General features: G+C 39.3%; 1 protein-coding gene across 10 annotated transcripts in view; it reads left to right on the top strand.

The window, feature by feature from the left end:
• The window catches only part of CACNA1C (calcium voltage-gated channel subunit alpha1 C), a 431,119-nt gene that overhangs the window by 242,245 nt on the left and 166,491 nt on the right, over positions 1–22,383 (top strand). For all 10 annotated transcript variants that reach the window (XM_039383226.1, XM_039383225.1, XM_027726697.2 and 7 more), the window contains exons 6-7: positions 16,525–16,686; positions 18,558–18,754. In XM_039383226.1, coding sequence (XP_039239160.1) covers positions 16,525–16,686; positions 18,558–18,754 — 359 coding nt within the window. The remainder of the gene's footprint in view (positions 1–16,524; positions 16,687–18,557; positions 18,755–22,383) is intronic.

Raw genomic sequence — 22,383 nt, 5'->3', positions numbered from 1 at the left:
TTCAGTGCCTCCTAAAATCAGAAGGGCTTGGGGTTATGAATTCAACAAAGCCTGAAGACTACATCTGGATGACTGTTGTGGGCACATCAATATTTCATAATCTCTAAGAGAACAGATGATGCTTTTATGCTTTGTGGTTATATGGACTTTCACAAGACCACTTGTCATAAGGAAGAAGATGGACATTTTGTTTAAAAGATTAGACAGACATTTTTTTACCCATGTCACAAAAAGCAATTGTAGCATCATGGGATAAGCCTTCAAAGGCACTGTATTTGGGTACAACTTCAAAAAATAGTGTTAAGTATTTGCACGTTTCCAAGCAGTGCCATAGGGATAGACTGGGTTTGGTTTGGGATTTTTTGTGGGTTTGATTTTTTTTTTTAAGTAGTTTGAGTTCTTTTCTGGAAAACTTTTTTCTTTGAGTGATAAGTACAGTTTTGTTTTGCCTATGTGAGGTGCATGGCAGAGCAGTAGATTGGATACTTCCCACAGCTCTCATCCCGTTCTTGCAGTTGCTTTTTGAAAAAAAATGAAGTGTAAGAGCTAATTAAGCAAACTTTTCTTTTCCCCCCTCCTAACTATTTTTGAAGTCATAGTGCTTCTGGAAAAATGATCCACACTCAGTCTGTTTAGCCTGGCATTAATGTGTAAGCTAATGCTGCATATCTTCAAAAGCACATGGATGATTTAGGTTTCACAGTGGTGGGTCACTTTTGAAAATTAGACCTAAGTACTTTATATCATAGATACACAGGATAGATTTCACCATTCAACTATTCTGTCACTGTCATACTAACATAGTTCTTGTAGTGCATACTTTATTTCAGTTGCTGAAATCACTTTACTGCTGGTGTACCAAAGCAGTCTCCTTATAAGAAAAACTTCACACGTGCATTGGAACACTCATCTTAATATGTGGCATTAAGATCAATATATTGGTTTGAGAAAGGAAAGAGAAGGAAAAAAATTCCCTTGATGGACATAAGTAGACAAGTGCAAAATCAGCAAGTCTACCAAAACTTAATCACTTTACTGTCTTGGAAACTATTATCTCATATCTCCTTTGGCAGAAGTGTAAAGCATTATAAAGCTTTCTAGGGACAGAATCAAGTCAACGCTTTTGTGCTAAAAGTTTTCTGATGATTACTCTTCTCTCTCAATTTTATGTTATTACATATTTTAAAACTTGTTTTAAACATTTTGTGCTTGAGGAGGGCAAAAAGAAGCATCCAATTCGTCAATGAAGAAGTATGATCCAATTAAAAAAGAAAATCACTCCTGAATATTGGAAAGGGCAATCAGTTACTCCTACGCATGCTAACTCACGCCCTTTCAACTTATTAAATTCCATTTCTATCACCTTTATTCGTGCTGCTCAATTATACCACCTCATACATTCTGTTCATCCTCTTTATGTTGTACTTTGTCTTAATGTAACTACATTGTTGCCACTGGTTATTGTCTATCTGATATTTGCCAGAAATAATTGCTTCTAGACAATTTGGAAGCCATATAATTTGAGTGGATGTTGTGCTCCGTATTTGTATTTTCAATGAGCTCCTCTGCTGACAACACAGATTTATGTGGGCAGAAGACCATGTTATGCTTACCAAAGCTGGAGAGGAAACCTCACTGTTCCACTAGAACAAAAACCTGCCATCATTATTATTTTTTAAAGCAAAAAAAAAAAGCTAAGCTTGTGATGTGTTCAAGCTTCACTGGAGTCTTGTAGCAGGAGAGTCACTCAAAGGCAGTGTAGCACCAGTACTTACATGGTCTACAGGAGATGCAACAATTCTGTAACTGGGAAAGAGAGGGTATGAGCAAAAGAACCTCAGCCAAACCCTCCTCTCAACAGTGAAATGTCTTTCTGTTAGTGAAACAACAGCTTGTATCTGGCTGAGTACATTTTTTAGTTAAAATTAAATAAGACTAGACTTTTCCTGTGTAGTCACCTCGAGGTGACTACCTTTACATGTATTTAAATAATTAACTGGAGTGACTAATTTTTCGGAATGGTACTTCTGTTGAAGTCCATGATTACTCTGAGTTCATGAGAAAATTGGGCACCTTCAGACAAGGTGAATGAAAAATTTAAACATTTTTAGATTTTAGGCTGTCTCGTTACAATTAGTTCTCATTTGCCCTAAAATGCTCTTATCTATTAAAATTTATCATTCTTTTCACAGTGTTTTCTACCCCATATTCTTTGCTGTGTTTTCTTGTTACCACAGTCATCTTCCATCCGAATCCCAAACTCTCTGGCATTAATCAAGCTGTTTCTTTGAACTTTGCAATAGGTAGTAAAGTATCCTGCCTTTACCTGCAATGTCCTGATAGATCTGAACCATGCAGGACCACGTATATGATGCCACATTCACCACTTACAGCAATGAAGATGAGAAGAAAAAAAAACTCGAAGGCTCTATGGGCAGAGTAATGCATGAGGAAAGTGTTGCCCCTTTGAGAGATGCTGGATTGGCAAAGTCATCCAGTTGTGTTTGTTATTAATTTGCCATATTATTGCGTGTAGATGAAGCAAGGAAGTCCCAGGGGTGATAGGACTGGATTTATTTCTGTCTAGTTTTATTCTGTCTGGGACACTGCCTAAGTACATTTTGCATATTAAATTGCGGTCAGGTTTTTTATGGAAAAGTAAGAGCAAAAGGCTTTAAAAAGCTTACAAGATGTTTAGGCTATAGTCTGCATTTTCCAGTGATGACTGTTCTTAACAGTAAGACTGGCAATATTTTTTCCTCCCCTTTTTTAAGGAATGTGATGTAATCTAATAATTTGAAATCATAGGGGAATTCTGTCTGTATAATTTCATAATTCAGAGATACCCTACACTGAAAGAAAAATACAGAGGGACTTCTGCAGCAAAATACAGACTAACTTACAGAGTTCAGGACAGCAGGGACATGTCAGACTCACCGTGGTAATCCTCCTAATGTAAAACTAAGCAACTCCTCTATATCATCCTTGATTCCAGGACTCTGAATCTCCTCTTGAATGATTTATAAAAATGGGGGGTTGATGCTCATTGCCTATCAGAAGACCTCTTCATGCTGTGAGCTAGAAACTGGTACTATGCCAAAGACTTAATCTTCCACCAGAACTGATTTGGAGGTAGTGTCCTTAACCAGGGGGGAACAGATATAACCTTTTCTCTCTTGTGTAATCCTTGTAAACCTGAATTATTCCAGAAGCCAAATTGAACTTGGATGTGATTGAAACATCCTCATAACCTCTCCACTTGGTGTGTGCAGAAGGCTAGACCAGTAAAGAAGGATCAAGCACCACGCAGAGGGCCAAGTTCCTGCTGCAGGCACTGTGCTCCTGGAACCTTACATCCTGCCTGTACCATGTAAAGAAGGGAGATTGAAATGGTGATTTTTAACTACCCTCAAATGTTCTTTCCCAGGGGAAATACACTGTTCTCAGTTACAGCACCGTGTCAACTTGGGTGTGCCAAACCACCTTACTGGTGGTGAGGACAGGACCTAGAGCAGCTCTAGATGTTGTTGGGCTCTCTCTGTATCTCAGTGTGCAGTGGTGACATTTGCCTTATTCTGTCCCCAACACCTGACTGTCTGGCCTGTGACTGCCCTCCTGCTTGGCCTGCAGTGCCTTCCCAGCCACTGTGACAGCACAGCTCAGTCTATTGCAATGATTCCATTTTGCAGCTGTTGAAATAAAACACATCCAATGCAATTACCTGGTTTCATTTGGGATGTATGGGTGGTTTGTTTTTTTTTGTTGCCCAGTTGAACTTTTCAACTGTAATTTCTCATTGTTTTCTGCATTGTGCAAGAAAATAACACCTTGTATAGTTGAGGAAATAATGTAATTGAGGTTATAAACATAGAGAATTCAACAAATCCAAAATGACATCTCTTTTGAGAACCATGTAGTTTTGGCATATGGCAAAGAAATGTGAGCTATTGTTTTTATATGTTGTACAGCACTTGCTAAGTCTTAAGTTTTAAGGAAATGATAACTGGCAGTCAGAAAGTCAATTTTCTTTTGCAATGTGTATGTTTCTAGCAAAGTATGGTTGACAGTCGTGTGTTTTGCACAGGGTTTGCATTTATTCACTGTCACTGGTGGAGCAAGGGGCTTACATTTACCCTTCTGATGCATGTGAGGTTATGGTGGTCACTGCATACCAGTGGAAAATCCTGCCTTCAAGGTGAGGAGATGGGAGAAGTGGCCTGATCTAAGCTTCCCACCTGTGAAAGGTTTGTGTGTAGGAACAAGAGAATATAGTAAGCTGGAGGAGACAATATACTTGGCAGTTTACTGCCACCAAACCTATGAGAATAAAGGTACTTGACAACAGGGGGAACTGCTGCAAATACCTTTAGGCAAAATTTGGCTTCCAAATTCCAGTTCTGCCTCAAACATCATTGGTTTTACATTAAATAATGTCGGGTTTTGCCAAGTCCAGTTCCTTTCTTTTCTCTTGAGCTCTAGAAGCTGTAGGAAACGTGCTCTCAGGCAGATTTCTGATGCTCTCCTTCATTCTTTAACAAGACTTCTTAACTGTCTGTACCATCTCTCCAGCACATACAGCATGTGAGGACAAGTTGCACCACCTTTCCCATGTCCTTGCTTAGCTGTTCTTAATCTCAAGTGGCCAATTTGTTTTGCTTTCATTACAAATGGGAAGGGAGCGGATTAAAAAAGATAGAACAGTCTGAACCAAATGTCCTCATTAAGTTTGTTTCTTCATAGTTAACTTAAAACTCTACACATGCTTGCAAGTCCTTTATTTGCTTAGGTCACCATTACTCAAGGGAGTAACTTGATTCTAGCATAGCATCTCCCGTAGGTGATCATTCCTGTGAGTAGGGATTACACTAAAGCACTGTTCCTTGAGAGGTACAACCTACAGAATGATGTAATTTATGGCAGAAGTAGTTAACTTGGTGTAGCCAAAAGAGGTTTATCTTGGTAAAGAAGATTACTCACAGAGGCACGTTGTTGCTGTAATAAAGATTTTGCTCATATTTAAGGAACGCCAGTGAAAACAGGGAAATATTTATTTGATCTTGGCTATGTAGCTCTTTTAAAAATAACACTAACTACAAATGTATCCAATAACAGTGTCAGCCTTTATCCTACCAATTACTGTGCATGCTGGCATGATTATTAAGCATGTCTTCACAACCAAAAAATCCCAATACCATAATGTGGGACCACATCAGGGTGCAGGCAGTCCCTTCCAAATGAAGAGAACAAAGCCCATTCTGACATCAAAGAGCAGACATGGAGATAATAAAAAAATTCTAGCTTGGCTTAGTAAGAGATTTTTCAGAAGTGGTCTGGATGGATCAGACTTTTTTTCTAGTTCCCTTTTTTCATTCTTCATGTAATGCCCAGAGTTCTCATTCAGAGAACTGGGTGTAGGGCATGGCTCTGAGACAGAGCCCCTGCCATCAACATTGCTTGTCCTAAAGCATCTGAAAAATCAAAGAATGCCATCTGCTGTCTCCTAAGAATAGTTTGTGTTGTTTAGATATACTTTTGTCTGGACAATAAAGGAGCAGAAGCATCCATACAGATTGTAGCTAACTGGTATCAGCAGGAGTGTGTTGGGTTCCCTGTTGCTCACTTGTAGTTGCTGGCTGTTGCTGTCACCGTGATGGGCAAGGCAAGATATTGCTGTTCCACATCAAAATAGTAAGAGTATGATCTACTCTGGTTTTTTTCTCACATTCTCTCCCAGATGACATCTCTACTGCATCTGATGTCATCCCAAGCTTGCACCAAATGCATACTTTGACTCCAACTGGCTGAATTTTGTATTGCTTATTAATTTAAGATCTTGTAAGCAACGATTTCAGGTCCTTTGTTCATTTTCTCTAAAGTGCCTGTATGACTATTAATGTGTTACTGACCTGTTGGGACTTTTTAACATTCTCTTTCCATCCTCTCTCAAAGGTGTGACTAACACACACTGGGTAGCAGTCATCTCAGAAGTGGGACACAAAAGAGTTCATAGGTTTTGCTCAGGACACAGGGTTGTACATGGATGTTCCATGATTCTGGCATTATTTGAATTAATTCAGTTTGTCCCGACCTTCCAAAAGCATTATTAGATGCTTGTAGTCATTGTTGTGATTTTCACAAAGAATTATCAAAATATCAGCAAAGCACAGAGCAGTGGACCAGTCAGATAATTCTCTCAAGCAGTGAATGCATTTTAAGTCTACAAATAAATTATTTTTTTTCAGTGACTATCTGAATTTGTAATAATATGGCATCTTGTATAAGTACTATAGTAAGAAAAAAACAAAAGAACACTGAATTGAGAGGAAGGTAATATGAGGAAATAATATTTTAAAATTTCAGTGGCTAAATAAATCTGTTGGAGACCTTCCCTCTTCTCTTTAATGTAGATTTCTCCAAAATCAACTACTGCCTTCTGAGTTACATCTGCTTGGTATTACTGTGCGAGTTGAGAACACGGGGAGATTGTCTGGTATGAAAAGCTAATAAACTTTTCTCTGCTTAAGATGTTCACTGATGGAACAAATAATTTGCTCCTCTGATCATGGAGAAGTATGGACCAAAGACAGATGACAGCCCACATAACCTGCCCAGTTAAAATTTTATCAAAGTTTTCTTTCTGCCAGGGAAAAGGGAAGGAGATCAGACATCTTTCTTAATCTCCCTTTTTTCCAGAAGCAAATCCAATTTCTGTTTAACACATGTAACAGTAACCTATCCCACATGTGTTTTGCCCTTTGTTTCAACTATTTTTTCCTGAGCTGTCTTAGTAGCTATGCCTCTTATTTTTTCAGTTTTAGATTATCTTCTGCTGGTTTGCCCTACCACATCAATCATGATTCAGAAAACATCTGCTAACCCTCTGCAAAGAATCTTTTTTCAATTTCAGTGATGCTAAAGCTGCTCAACAGTTTTATATCAAAAGCATTTCTGACAGAATGGATAAAAGAAATAGAAAAAATTATTCAAAAAATCTATTTTTGTCACTTTTTTCCATAGGACTTACTAACTTTTGTTTTCTTTAGCAGTGGGAAGAGCTATGGAAATTCAATTTCATTACTGGATTACAAAACCTCCTCTCCTCTCCGACCCTCTCCGACCCTCTCCTCTCCTCTCTAAACTTTCTTCAAGTATCTCATCTTACAAACAGATACCATTCTTGCAGAGGACTCCCCTTTTTGAAGGCATTAGTCTGTGCCTGGTGTGAGAACTGGGACATAGCAAATGCTATATATCTTAGAAATATAATCTGTTGGGGGTATTTATTTTCTGTTTCTGTTAGCACACTAAACTAGCAGCCTGGCTGAGATTTCTGTCTTGTTTTGCATTGGCTGTTGGGTTTGGTGATTTTTTTTTTCCTGTAATAAGTGCTCTTTCTTGTTGTTCAGCACGTTTCTGCAACTGGTGTTTTCTCATAGGCCGTTGCTGGACACTGGTTTTTATATGTATTGGAAGTTACCAAAAGGTGAAGTCCCTTTTAAGCAGGTTTGATGTCTTGGTCAGAGATCCAACCAGTATGTCCATGTATCCATATACACAAGCTTTACAAAGGCTTGTTTTAAACCTAACAGTTCTGTTGTTTATACTAAGCACTGCCAAATGAAAGACTGTTGAGTCTCACCCATGCCCTCACAAGAGCAGTGAAAATTTAAACTCAAGCTTTTAGCCCACCTTTTGCTTTTCACGTTCCAGGCTATCATGATTGATTTCACTTTACTTTTACTTCAAGGGGACCAAATTCCTCTCAGATTTATATTTGTAGATTTCTGTATCTGTTAAGAACTTAATTTAGCTCTTCAGATTGCAGCAGGAAAGCCTTATGATTCCCTCTAGACAGCTTATTATATGTAAAAGGAAATTAAAAATAAATACATGTTTAGTTTCAGTGCATTCTAGCAATACATACACAATCTGTAGAAAAATCTTTGAATTGTTCAAGTTGTAAAGAAAGTTACAAAGGAAGTAAATATCAATAAAGAACCATTCTTTCTTCTGACAAATATGTATTTGTGAGAACTGTAACCATTAATTTTTCTGTCCAAATATACTGGAGCTACCTAGTGAGCTAAAGGAGGTTTTGCTTTTTATGTCAGAAAGTGTTTTTTCCTCTAAAGCATTTTATTAGCTGATGTGTGCAAGCAGAGTTTTAAGTTTAATAAAGTTTATAAAGATCAAAAACAACAGTCTTACTAGTGTGGAAAAGAAAGCAAGCTGGAGTTTTAGGCATTCTGAGATGGGACTGATTAACCACTGACTTGATAAGTGCCTAAATCCACTCTCTGTTCTTAAAGCTAAGAGTCAGAGTTGTTCAGATTTGTCTGACCATGTCTTTTCAAAGATTTATCGTCATACCATGCATTTTTTTATTAACAACATTTTCAGTAGTTTAAAAAGAGAAAACAAAAAACCCACCAAAAGTATACATCAAGGCAGTAACAAAGCACTGATCACACACTGTGTGGCTTGCATAAATTCTTTCATTACCTGATCAGGGTTGCTTCCTATTTTTAGGTTCTCAAAATACTCCAGAAAATGTCATGCTGTGTCTCTCCAGAGCTCAGTCCCATCTATGCCCATTAAGCACTGTCCCAAGTTAAGAGGTAGAATGAGTTTTCTTCTCCAGGGCTTTATTGCCTGTGTTTGTCATATACAATGCTGCTCTTCTACACAGATAGCCAGCTAAGGAGAGAGTTTTAGGATTTATGCAATTCTATCCATTTTTTTTGTAATTCTTTTTTCATGAGAAGTTAAAACTTAGTGTAGCTCAGAGTATGTAAATTTTTATATGTTGGAGCATTTAACCTGCGAGAAGATCAATTTCTGCCATCAATAGATTTTTCTCCACGTACTACAAGACTATAATATCATCATCCCTGGATGCACTTTTATATTTGCAGAATCCCTGTGAACATTCGTTAACTTTTAAGCTTTTACCTTTTCTAAACCTCTTCACAGGTGATGAGTTAAAAAGAGTATCTAAAGAAGAACCTGAAACATTTAAACTACTCTATTATTTATAATGCAGAAAGGAGATTAACATCCACATAACTCAGGAATTATGAGAATAAACAGTAAAAAATTTCGAAAACTTTACAAAGGCACTTGTAACCCAACAGTTATTAGTGCTCCACTCAAACAATTGAGACCCAAGTGCTTTGAGCCCATTTCTGTTACTATGATGCCTTAGCACTTACAGGTGTCCATAACTCCTTGTTTTGAAAACTATGTCCTTAGGACATAGTAATGTGTGTAGTCATTTCTCAGAGGTGTGTACAAACAACAACAAACATCCTGAAACAAAGCTTTCTCATCCTTATCTCAGTTCAGAGGTTATTTAACTATCAGTTTCAGGGGTTCTTTATGTTCACTTGACCAGACTAAAGACAGTACTTCATGTTGCCACATTCCTATACAAGTTTTCTGATTGAATCCAGTGGCACAGGACTAGACCAAAATTTCCTCTTGAACTGGAGCTTGAAAAACTGTGCTCTGTCACAGCTGTGCTTGAGAATGAAGCAATTAAAAAAGTGGAAATCTGATGGCTCATTTCACTGAGAACTGGTGCAGTCCTCAGGCCAAACTGTCCTTGGGTTTGCATAGCTCTAGGAAGGGTGAAGAACAGTTCTTCCTATTTGTGATCCTTCACAGTGATTAAGTATAGATGAAACCTTTACAATGGGCCCAAGAACAGTTTTCTCAGTTCGTGATCATCCTGTCAGGAGAAAAAGCTATTTCCTGGGAAAGGGTGACAGCTGACCCTTGCTGGCCTAGAAACTGCCAGGGCTCCTGCACACCCTTTACCTGCCTTACCTTCAACCACTCTTTACAAGTCCCCTTTACAAGTCAAGTACAACCTTTACCCCCTTTACAAGTCAAGTACTCACTCTGGCAGTGAGTACTTGACCTCATCCTCCCTGCTCTCTTCATTAGACTATTTTACAACAAGCTGTGGTCTTTGTTCAAAAGAGCCTCAAAGTTAAATTACCTGACTTCATTTGTGATTTTGCTCAAAATAACCCCCATGCTCCTTCTCTATATGCAGGTAGCTGCATGGGAGAGGCACTTTCTTTTTTTTTTTTTTTAATTGAATGTCTAAAGATCTTGCCTGGACCTCATCCTCATCTTCAGCTGAACTGAGCTAAGATCAACTGGTTAGAGGATAAAGTTGAGCTTGTAGGAGCTATCTAATGTGTTGGATCTGGAAAGATGAGTGAGGTCTTTTAATCATCAAGCAACTTCATAAGAAAGTCAACGCTTATGTACTTTGAACAAAAAGCTGTTAAAAAAAACCCCCCAGGAGGAGAGAGAGAGATGCTTGTATGAGTGGTAGAAGAGGTCTGTTCCAGCAGAGAGTCCAAATGCCTAAGCCAGTGTGTACATTTATCCAAACCACCCTCCTCAGGCAGCCAAAAGCTGGGGCTGTGTGGCCACCATGCTCAGGGCAAGCTGTATTGTTTGACTGTCTAAGTTAGGTCACTCTGACAAGCAGAGGATACTTAAGATGAATTGCTTCCCAAGAGAAAAGGATCCAGAAGGAAGAGCTGTTTTTTGTTGTGGCTTTTGTTTTTGTTCTGCTGTTCCTTTCTCGCCTCAAAGGATGAGGCAAGGGTGGTATTGCAAGACTTGGCAAACATAAAGCAATTGTGTTCACATACACATCCCCATTTGTATGAGTCTCCTTTTGTGTGTGTATTTCGGTTTGGGAAGTCAATGAAGACATGGTTTGAAAATGCAGGAGTGAGAACAGAGTGAGCAGATGCCAAAACTTTCCTTTTTCTATTCATTTCAGCACATGGTTTTGAATTCAATATTTGTGTATGTTTATATGGCATTACCTGCTCCAAAATAGTCACCATTCAGCTTAAAAAGATGTCTTTCCTTTTTCTTTTCACTTCAACAAGTTTTCTGTCCTGTGTTGTGCCTTTCCTTCCTATTCCAAGAGCTTCCCTATTATTCTTGAAATAGAAATGACATCTGCAGCCCCAGGAATGCTGCACTACACCCACAGAATTTGCTTTATCTAGAAATCTGCTACTAATATTTTGAGACTCCAGCAAGACAGAAAGGGACTACCTTCCCAAACTGTTATTGTACAGCTGTCCTTAGCTGAACTGTGTCATATGAGTTCCTTTTGTAACACTGGGGAAGAAAGTCCTCCATGTTTTCCTTCACAAATCACTGCAGATGTACTTATCTAAGATATCTTGCCACGACTGTTGACCTTTTTGTGCTAAAACCATCTGACGTTTTCCAGGCTTGCTTTAAAATTGGTATAAAACCTTTCATATTTATGAATATTTAATATTTTTCAGTTTTCTTAGCTGATGTCTACATTTATTAAATTATAAACATCCACTTTGGGGAATATTACTGGATTTATTGCTTGTGCTTTGGAAATACAGATAACTGTTGTGGCAGTCTCTCAGTGTATCGTCAGAAATAACTGTGATTTGTGGGTAGGCCTCACTCCTGGCTGGGAATGGTGCATAAACTCTGTCACTGAAGAGTGGTTCCCAGAAGTGATCTGAGTCAGGCACTGTGCTGAGTCACAAATCCTCCCCTGCTTCCTCCCTGCTTGCAGAAAGAGGTAGTTTTCTTCTGAACTATATTAGCAGAAAAATAATTACCTCCCACCCCCCTGGCACTGGCTTAAGTATGAAAATGTGTATTTGTGTGTGTATCAGGAGGCAGAGGAGGGATGGATGGGGTTGAAAGTCCTCTTCTTTCCCTTTTCTTCCTGCTCATTTTCAAGTAGTCATTTGTATGAGACTGTCCCTGCTCATACTTATGATTCAGGCATCCCCACGGGGTAGTCAAAATATAGCCCTGCAAAACCAATGGAAGAATAGACTTGGGATACACTTTCTCTAGAGACCTGGACCACTAAGATGATGAGAACAGGAAACTGCCCTGTCCAGCATACCAGATCAGATCCAAAATTAAAGACACATAAAAATGTGTCTTTAGACCCATTTAGAGCTGTGCTTGGAAAGGCCCAAATATGAGTTCTGAGACCAACCTAACATTAGTTTCCTTGGATATGTTCCACAATGCAACGCCAAGTGCATTTTAGCAGCTGAGTCTGGTGCACTTTTTTTTTTTGGTGCCATCTTGCAGAGCATTGGTTGAAATCCAAAAAAACTTGTAAGTACACAATGGGGTGTGTAGGTAATCCCATTGCTTTAGGTGCAGACACTTACATGCTTAGAGATAAAGCACATTCTTCAATAACTGCCTGAATCAATGAGACAGCAACTAGCCCCTCTCATCACTGTCTTCCTGAGAGAAAAGTATAGCACCATATAATAGTTCTGAAACACCTGCAGCACCCCCAACAGTGTATTTCCCATAGCTTTGAGAGAGATCAGTGTTACTTGGTATAAGGTTTTTTCTTCTTTCTTCCTTAGTCTCCCTGCTCCCCAGTTGTATCCTAAACCTTTGGGTTGATGCAGTCCTCTAGAGGCTAAAAGGGCTTGACCTGGTATAAAAAGCAATGTTTTTCCCATGTAATAAATATTTAAAATGTTTTATCAGTGTAAATAAATGCTAAATTCTGTAAGCCCGGGGAATGGCACTAGCATGTTTTGCTTGCTGAAACATTTATGGAATCAGTGTCAGCCAACAGAATTCAGCCAAGAGGGTTTTTTTTTAAAGGTAAACTGAAGTGCTTTTAAAATAAATACTACGAGTTGTTTAAGATCTTCAATTATTAACAGAAGAAAAGCCTGGGCTTAAAAACTGCAAACAATCCCTTTCGTAGCACTTTCCCTAATCCCTGTGCAGTTATGTCTGTGTCCAGCCTGGAGTGAGCTCCTCAAGGCAGATGCTGTACCTTCACGGATGTCTGGAGAGTGTCTAGCACACGGAGAGAGCTTCCACAAATGAGTAACTACGTTTAGAATGCCAAATATTTGAAAACCATTTATTTTTATATTTGCTTGTCAGGACTTAAGGTCAAGACCCCACATTGACGGTTGGCCAAGGATGGCATTGCCAGCCCCGGTAAAGCAACACTGTAAAAATTTGGCTCTGCTGTGACAAGGCAGTTAATGGTATCACCTCCTTGAAATCCAGAGGCCAGCTTTGCAGTCTGATCAGGTCACCACTCTGATTTAATTACGATTATAAGCTGCACAACCCATTGCTAGGAGTGCAAGCCTTTCCTCCACAAGTGAGAAAAAAATGCCAAAGATGTGCAATGGTGTGAACACCCGCGTTGGGTGATACCTACATGTTGCACTGTTGCAAAGATTAAGAGCATGTATGAGTTGGGTCAGTGAAATCATTCTTTTAGAAGCTGAACTGTCTTTTCTTTCTCTGCACAGGGAAAGAACCTGTAAAAGTGTGTAGAATTCTCACCTTTTGTTAGAAAAAATTTTTGTGACTGCTTGTAAAGGGATGATTTGCCTCCATTTACTCTGATCAGAAACGCATATGATCATCCCCAGACACTGATCTGCACCTCTCAGGTTTCAGAACATAGATTTGATAGGGTTTGAGGCATGTGAAGGTTTTTTTTATTAAAAAAGTTTCTCTGTTCCACCTGCCCATGGCTCTTCCTTTAATCCTTTTCTGACTGGGCATTCTGACTTCTCTAGGCAGGGTTCCTCATACCATTCCTTGCAACAGGTACTCGTGTTGCAAGTGGCTGCTTAAGTGAGAATAAAGTAATTTACAGGCAGTAGCTGTATTGCAGCAATAAGCTTGACAACAATGCAGGGAGTCTGGTGATGTGCATGTATCTCTTGCCCTTCCACAAGTAGCATACTTCTTACATCTTCTGAGGACACTTCCCAAGTTGCTGCATAGTTAGTATTTTTTTAACTTTTCTCTCCGAATACTTTAATGGTAATGTATTTAAGCTTGCTAATTATTGGAATCATCAAGATTTGAAAACAGGCTGCCCTAATGGAGCACTGCACAGCACACACATCAGTTCATGCTAGCAGTATTCAGAACCTCATCTCCTCTTCAAAGCTGGTTTATTATCCTCAAGAAGATTTTCTCTAATTAAGCTGGCTGGAGGTCCTGTACATCTTCTGGTGGTACCTGTTCCCCTTGACTGCCTAAACACCTTGTCATCTCATGTTTATGGTGCAAGCCTTTGATTTCACAAGTACTGCTTTGTTAACAAAAAGGGCATTGATTTGTGCAGATATTATCTTCTCTGGACATCTGTAGTAGCTGAAGCACTTTTATGAAGTGAGTGATAATGAAGCTGTATTTAAAATGAGAGAGCTTTTTTGTTCATCTTTTTGTCTGTTCTCGGTACCCTCTCAAGAGTACCAGGTATGTCCTATGATGCATAATAAATCAATTAATAATAATAATTAAGGGTAAATTACATAAGAGCTGGTATTAGAACTCTTAACCTCGTAGTCTTGGCTACATATTGGATTAACAAGGCTCCACTAAAATCACTAAAAAGGGAGGCCTTTATTTGCTTTTGTGTAGATTTGTTTGAAGCTACAAATATTTCAACCTGCAAAGTTTTGGGTTTTTTTCTTCAGGTTTGTAGCCATCTGTAGTCTTTTAACTTTCTTGTATTGTTGACATTTTTTGGAAGTAGATGGGACAGTGTTTTGATTTTCTAGTGAATGTGACATTCCTGACTGATATAAAGAATTGGAGTGATGTTTTCTGTACGTATTTAGAATTAGTAGGCTGAACGATGTGAACATCTAGAGGAAAAGCTTGACTGCCTCATGTAAGTACAGCAATTTCTTTTTCCTCCAGAGGCATTGCTTACCCAGAGGAGTACCCAGAGGCAACTGAGCAAGCAAAGAGGCCCATTCTTGTACGGGATGTTTTGATCCCGTCAGTAATGTACTTCATGTAAGAATCAGTTTGTGAAAGCCAGAATGTTTCATGCTGCACATCTCTCCCTTTGGATAGCAGCATGAACCATTAACATATATCTGAACTGACTGTAGAAACCTGAAAACATGTTCTGACTAGAGGGATGTTAGTACCCAGCTCTGGGTTGCCAGCAGGCAGTGAGTTGATCTTGCTGGCCGGGCAGCTGATGCCACCTTTGATGGTTTCTGCTGTGTTCCATCAAGGCTGAGGAGCAAATGCAGTCTCAGCCTTAGCTGTGAATTGACAAGTGGTTTGCCTACAAGTGAAAGTGCTTGTCAAGAGATGTGTCATCCTTATAAGAAAGTATTTAAATTAGTTGGCTTTTTTTTTTTTTAAAGTAAAAAAAAATTGAAAATCTCAGATGATAGATTTTCAAAGTTAATAGTTATCACAAACTCTCTTGGCAGATGTATAACAGGCATTTACAGCTCATGAATCACATTTTTCAAAAATCACAGCTAATATCAACTTCTCTGAGGAGATGACAGCATTTGCAGGAGACATTAATGACTTCTGGCTCTCAGTCATTGCAAAATCATGAGCTCGTAATTGTTCTGGTGTGGCTATTTGTAGACTGTAGAGTTCTAGAGGTCCCTCAATACTTCCAGCATTAATAACTTGCCAGTGACAGTGGTTGCCATCATTGCTACCAGTGATAACAACTTTAAGACATTTGTAAATGCAAATCCTTACTAAAGGCTTATGAGGCTGGCTTTATTATTCTGGTTTTACAAAATGAGGAGAAGGAGACAGAGAGAAGCACATGAATCTGCAGCTTGAGTCCAGTGCATGTGAGGGTACAGCTGCTTAGTGCTTTAGAAAACTTGGTGGCAAGTCACCTTCCCATTCTGGAAATGTTTGGCTTCCTCATAATTAGGACTTTTAACAGTTTCATGCCTTAACAACAGTCATGTAATAATATTTTATTCATACCTCTTTCTGGACAACCTCTGTTAAAAAGTGATCCCTAATCCTTGGAGCAAAACCAACACTGCTGATTCTGACTCTCCCTCTGTTGAGACTGAAGTAAGGTGAGGGGGATGTGGAGCAGAGGGCGATCCTCAGAAGGCTGGGAGCTCTCACTAAATGTGGGTTTGGTGGTCCTTCAGCATCTCAGACTCTGCCTGGGACTTTCTTGACTTCTGCAGGAACCCAGAATCAAAGTAGGGATGTGACTTCAGTTTGTCATCTCTCCCCACGCTCCGGAGTGCAACTCTGTGGCACCCCAGCATTTGCTGTGTGTCTCACAGTTCTTGTCCCACTTCAGTTCTGGTTGTTCTTTGTTTTCCCCATACTTTATCTCTCCCCAGTACCGTGTGTGGAACACCTTAGGCATGTTTTTCATGAATAGGCAAAACAGCTAATATATTCCCTCCCCAGGGAGGTGGTATTTTGGTGACAGGTAAGTTAGTATCTTATCTAAAGTAAGCTTTACTTTAGTCTGTGATCTAGACCAAAATCATAAATTTATGGAATGCTGGGGAACTTCTGGAGGGAGTTGATCTGTGAATGTACATCTTTACATTATCAAGATAATGAGTTCAGGGGAGGGGGAATGAAATAAAACTGACATACTACTGTGCAATTTATAGCCTCTCTAAATTTTGTTCTCTTGCTGATAAGTGCTTCCTTCTGTTCTCTCTGCAGGTCTCCAGGTGGTTTTAAATTCCATTATCAAGGCCATGGTCCCTTTGTTGCATATTGCCCTGCTGGTGCTGTTTGTCATTATTATCTATGCCATCATTGGACTGGAGTTATTCATGGGGAAGATGCATAAGACCTGCTACCATGTGCAAGGGGGACTGATAGGTAAGGGGAACACGTACACATGTAGAAAGATTTTCGGAGGGAGGCTTTTCCCATAAGTAATGGAGCATTTGTGCTGTCACAGGAGATGGGTGGCTATTGCTCACTGCCTGTTTGGGGTTACACAGGGGTGTCTCCTCTGTTCTGCTTCTTGGATATGAATCCCCTGTGATGCAGAGAGATTGCAATGGTGACAGTTTAGCTTTCTCATCTTGAACACTCAGCTGTTGGCCTGTCTGTAAAGGCTACATGCAAAGCTATTGATTCCTGCTAAACAGAGTCATGGACTTTTTAATGTGGACCTTTGGCACAACAAGCCAACCTGAGTTCTTTAACAAATCTCCCAGAGGCTCAAGCAACACTAAAATAGTGATAATTTCATCATTAGCAGACTGAGCTACAGATGACAAGGCATCACAGAAATTTAAAACTCATATATTTTATTATAAATCTCATACACAAATACATCTTTGTTTTAAACCAGTATCATTGTAAAGGAATATATAATTCAAGGCTGTACCTTTGTTTTAATCACAGACCGTGGCTGTGGTTAGAAATGGAGCTAGAAAGAAAACAAAATTATATTAATGAGAAGAAAATTTTTGCATCAAATCCATCAGGAAAGAACTTTCAAATTATTTACAGAAAGAAATATTCCCATTTCAAAGTAGTTCAATTGCATTGTCACTCACTCATCTAACCATCTGCTCTTTTTCATTTGATTTGTTGAACTTGAACAGCATCGATTTCTCATGTGGTGGTGGGTGCTAATGCCTAGGACCCAGAGCAGCTCATAACTAAGAAAATATTTTACAGCAGGAAATTGTTTCACAAGTTCTGTATTTTCTGCTTTTATAATGTTGGCAGATTTCATTTTCTGGAAATGATGCTAGAAGTATAATGAATTGTCGCTCTGGTTTACATTTTAAAGTGTGCATATCTTTCTCCATTCTGTCTGGAAATATTTACATTATGGCATCTAATTCTAATGTTACTGTTTGTGGCATTCTTTAATGATCAGAATATGATCATAACTTTCAGAAAATTAAATTGTTTACCATATAAGATGTGAAACAAACATAATTACCTGCTCCCCTACACATACATACCTGCATCTGTTAAAAATGTAGCCTTAAGATCTGAAATCCATATATTTTTAAAAGAATATTGCAGAAGTTTTTGTGATTATAAAAATGTTTTCTGTGGCATTTTTCATATACCAAAGCATTTAGTTTGGCTTGTTGTATGGGTTCTCAGATCTCTGAAAACATCTGTACAGAATAAGGGGTCGATAATCAAGCAACTGCCTTATAGAGTTTCTGAGTGCCACTGGGCTACTGATAAAATGCCACACAGCTTCTAAACTCCAGAAGAGCAGAGCTCCAGATGCTCTCTGCTCTAATTCAACAGTGGCCCAGTGCCATATCATCTTGTCTCCAGAGCACTGGAGCCTGTGTGCTGCAGGGGCTCAGCCTCCTTCAACAGAATGGCCATCAGTGCTGCACTTCCCTTCCAAGGTTAACCCAGATGCCGGGTGACTGCGGAATGAACACGCTGCCATTATGGTCACAATGTGCAGCCTAATGAAACATAATAGACTTGGTCTAACGTTCCCTCTCATGTTGAAAAGCGTGACTTCTTCCTCATAGGAGGGTATGCTTCGAAAAAAAAGTCCATCTCTGTTTTGACTATAAAATTTGACAGCTTCGCTATTTTTTTTTACAAAAAGAAAGTGAATCACAACAGCCAGCAGTCGCTCGTGTATTCCTGAGAAATCTGCCAAACTCGCTGCAAAATGTATTTGTTAAAATCAGATATCCCTCACGGTGGGTCCAGTGGCAATTCTTTCTCTTCATCTCCTTCTCTCCTTCAAGATACACCTGCAGAAGACGACCCGTCTCCCTGTGCCCCCCAGTCTGCGCACGGGCGGCAGTGCCAGAACGGCACGGAGTGCAAGGCAGGCTGGGAGGGACCTAAACATGGCATCACGAACTTTGACAATTTTGCTTTTGCCATGCTGACAGTGTTTCAGTGCATCACGATGGAGGGCTGGACAGATGTGCTCTACTGGGTACGTATCCGAAAATGATAAGCTGAAAGTCCTGCTCATGTGCTTACGGCTATGTGGAAACTTGGGGGCTTTAGCTTTCTTGCTTGCTCTGTACAGTGAAGGCATGGTTGCTAGCATGGAGCTTTAATTAACTCAGCATATTATTAGGTAAAATGGGAGGGTTTATCTGGTGCAATTAAATCAAACATAAATGTTGACTTTCCATTGATATTTTAATTTTGAAAAAGGCAAGTGGCTTATTGATTTGAAGATTTGCAATGTACCCTTGTTGAGCAGGAAGTCATGTAAAGACCCTCTCTGCAGGAGCGAAATATCTCATACATCTCCAGATTACTGATGTAGAAGTATTTGTGACAGATAACCGTGTGCTCTGCCTGTGGCATTTATGTTACAGAGGCACTGCACTGATCAGCTTATAGGTTTTATAAGAAAGGCCTCACAAATTCCAGCACTACTTACGATTATGACTTTTAGCATAGAAGAATTTATTCTAATGCTAGTAACTCTGATACTGGTATCAATCATGGTTTCATGTTTAGTCAAAATATGATACTATCTTTAGCCTAAATGGAGTCTCATCTTGTCCTGTACCTTAATTCTGGGCATCTCAGTAGCTTTAGTTTGTACCTTTTAATTCCTAATATATTGGGAAATTCATTACAATACAATTATACTACAGGAGTTAAAATCATATTTAGCCTTCAGTTGTAAACCACATACAAACGTGTTTCTGGATTCAGATCTTGCCATCAGCTTTTGCAGCAGCAAGTTGTGGTCCAGGAATGTAATTCTCACACAGCATAGCCCCATCTGTAAAAGGTTAACCCAGGCTCTCACTAACTTGGAAGACTGGCACATCATGAGATGTGGTTCTCCAAGATGGTAGGATGTGCTACAATGCATGATGCAACTAAACTCAAGAAGACCCAAAGCACACAGATGGATAATCTGGACTGAGGCAGCTTGCACATTTAATCAACATCAGCTTCTCTCTTAAACATGAGTCTGAAGCTGTCTTCTACCCAGCAGTGATTTAGAGTTTACGAGATTTCCCTTTGAAGATTTAGCTTATCTGCAATAGATGGTCTCTGTGTGGAACAGCTAGAAGTTGTCTCTTTGTCCTCATAAGTTTAGATTAGAATTGTGACTCTAGCTTCCTTCTAATGCCTGAGATAAAGGGCAGAGATCAAACCACAAGGGGAGTCTGGGTCTCAGAGCACAAATATTGCCTTTACTTGAAAAGAGGGTATGGATTAATAAAATGATGAAGAAGAACAGAAGTCAGAAAAGGAAGAGAGTGAAACTGCTCCACAGCTCAGCTATGGCTATATATAATATACCTGTCTTCTTATCACACCTAGCTCACATTTCTCCAGCCTGTGTGTGAGTGAGAGAATTTATAGGTAGTACAGGGGAAATAGAAGAGAGTCAAAGGTATCAGAAATAAACGTAAAAATAGTTTTGGCTGTGTATACCATTTAGAATTGTGAAACCTGCCCACGAGCTATCATCAGTTTCTCCAAAGACACGAGCTATGAAAGACCACTCCAATTCCCACCCTTTTGGGCCCATTTGTCATTTTCATGGCTGGATATAAATCATGCAGAACTCAGTTATCAGTTATCTATTAACAGGTGCCAAAAGCATAAACTCACTGCCAAGTGATTTTCTAATGTGACTGTGCTGACAGTCTGATTTTTAGGGTGTCCCTGCACCAACCTGGGTTTTAGATGTTGCCTTTTATTTGGTATTCAGACAGCTTTTTTAACTGATTTCCTGAGCTGTTCTTTTTTTATTTAGGGACAGTATGATGAAATTAGACCTGCAATTAATACAGATTGATGTTCATTATTTTTAGGGGCATCCATATAGTTAGCCTCTTAGATTACGGCTTTGGTAGAATGCTTGCTTTGGAAACAAAAGAAATAGTTGTTATCATCAGTTCCCAGTTATTCCTGGAAAAGACCACAGAAGATAAGAGTTAGCACTCCAGAAAAAAATTTCAGTAATGGAAGAGGAGGAAATTTAGGTTGTAAAGAAGAGAAACATTACCTAACGCTTAAAGACTTGAAATACAAAGTTTGAGTAAACACCTGAGCTGGCAGACATACTCGGTTATGGGGCTGTAGGCAATCCTGAGAGTACTATTGTCCCATGGGACTTTTGTCTCTTTGTGCTGTGTTGAAGAAGCAGATAGAAGTCAAGTCTGATCAGTGCTTGCCATCTGGTAAAGAAGGTATCTGAGATGGGATGTGTATTTCCTGCTGCAGAGGGGTCTGTGCTACTCTGAGGGCAGGTGTTGATGGGGCACTTACTACAGGGCACACCTACGAGAAGGACTGTCCTTTTAATATTTATAGGTAGAAACAGTCTCTAAACATTCACACTGTAATTTCATGTCTTTTCAAGCCACATCTATTGCGATTTGAAACCTTTGTAGTCTGTGACTTCTGGATAGCAAAGAATAGAGCAGATGAAACATTTCACTTTCTGAAAGTGACAGAAGAATTTTAGTAAGTGAGGTAGGATACAAGTATCTGTCTTAAAGTCAGTGTGAGCCACTGTTTCCTCAGTGCTGTCTGGCTCGTACACAACTCTCCTCCCCCTCCTTTACCTTTTTGGCCAGAGTGGACTTGACATAGACGACCCACTGGGGAATGCATCTCCACAGGAGTGCAGAGATAGGAGGCTTTTCTCAAGTAGATAACTCTGAAAGATTTGGATCCACAGTGAGGTCATGGAAATTAAAATTTGCTTTATAAGACAATAAATCTGGACAGTTAATTAAGTTAGAAATCCAGACTTAAAGGTCCTTTCTCTCCAACTACATCCTGAGGTAGAGTTTGTTGTCCATTTGACACTGAAAGTACAGATTAAAGAACAGTATAAGAAAATTTTGTCTGCAAATCAGTTTTGCGAACAAAAAATTTAGGTGATGATTTTCAGAGGTCATTCATTAAACTTAAGGATGTAAGCTAATGAATTAATATTTAAAAGTGCTGCGCATTCAAAGTTCAAGCAGACTGTCAAGTTCTTAGCTCCTCTGCAGTTCAGGGTAGATAACTAGGTTTGAATCTGGGGTCCTGCTGGGTTCAATGGCAAAATTCTCATTAATTTTGAAAGGTCAGGATCTCACTTTTTATTTTGCAAAATCTTGATCATGCTGTGGAGATTTTCCACACGCAGTTAGAATACAACACGAGGACTCACAGATGCCTAATCAGGTCCTTGGTATCTGTTGAGATAGTCTTCCAAGGGCATATATGTGGATGTAGGGAGTTTTCTTTGCTCCCTTCTTAAATCTGAAAATATGTGCCTGACCTAAAATTCAGCAGAACAACAGATAAAGCTCTGGGCTGAATTACTTGGCTAGAAGTGTTTAAACGATGGAGCAATACCCTTGCCTTGAACTTTTCTATAAGTGCTTTTCAATTATAACTTCTTATTTCCCAAAAAGTAATTTTTGAAGGATACCTAGATCTCTGCATTCCTCTCAGTGGGAATGGAGGGAGCTTAGAACATTTTAGCATGTTACCCTGAAAAATACAGTGGTCATTTCATGAAACCTCTGTCTGTCATTTGCCACACTTTGCAAGGTTAAACCTGCATGTTTGAAAGTTAGAAAGCTG

Source organism: Pipra filicauda, unplaced genomic scaffold (genome assembly GCF_003945595.2).
Source record: "Pipra filicauda isolate LSUMZ 115617 unplaced genomic scaffold, ASM394559v2 scaffold2_size9829703_pilon, whole genome shotgun sequence".
In the NCBI taxonomy this organism is placed as follows: domain Eukaryota; kingdom Metazoa; phylum Chordata; class Aves; order Passeriformes; family Pipridae; genus Pipra; species Pipra filicauda.
The sequence above is the reverse complement of the archived record's forward strand: the minus strand, read 5'-3'. Positions and strand labels throughout refer to the sequence as shown.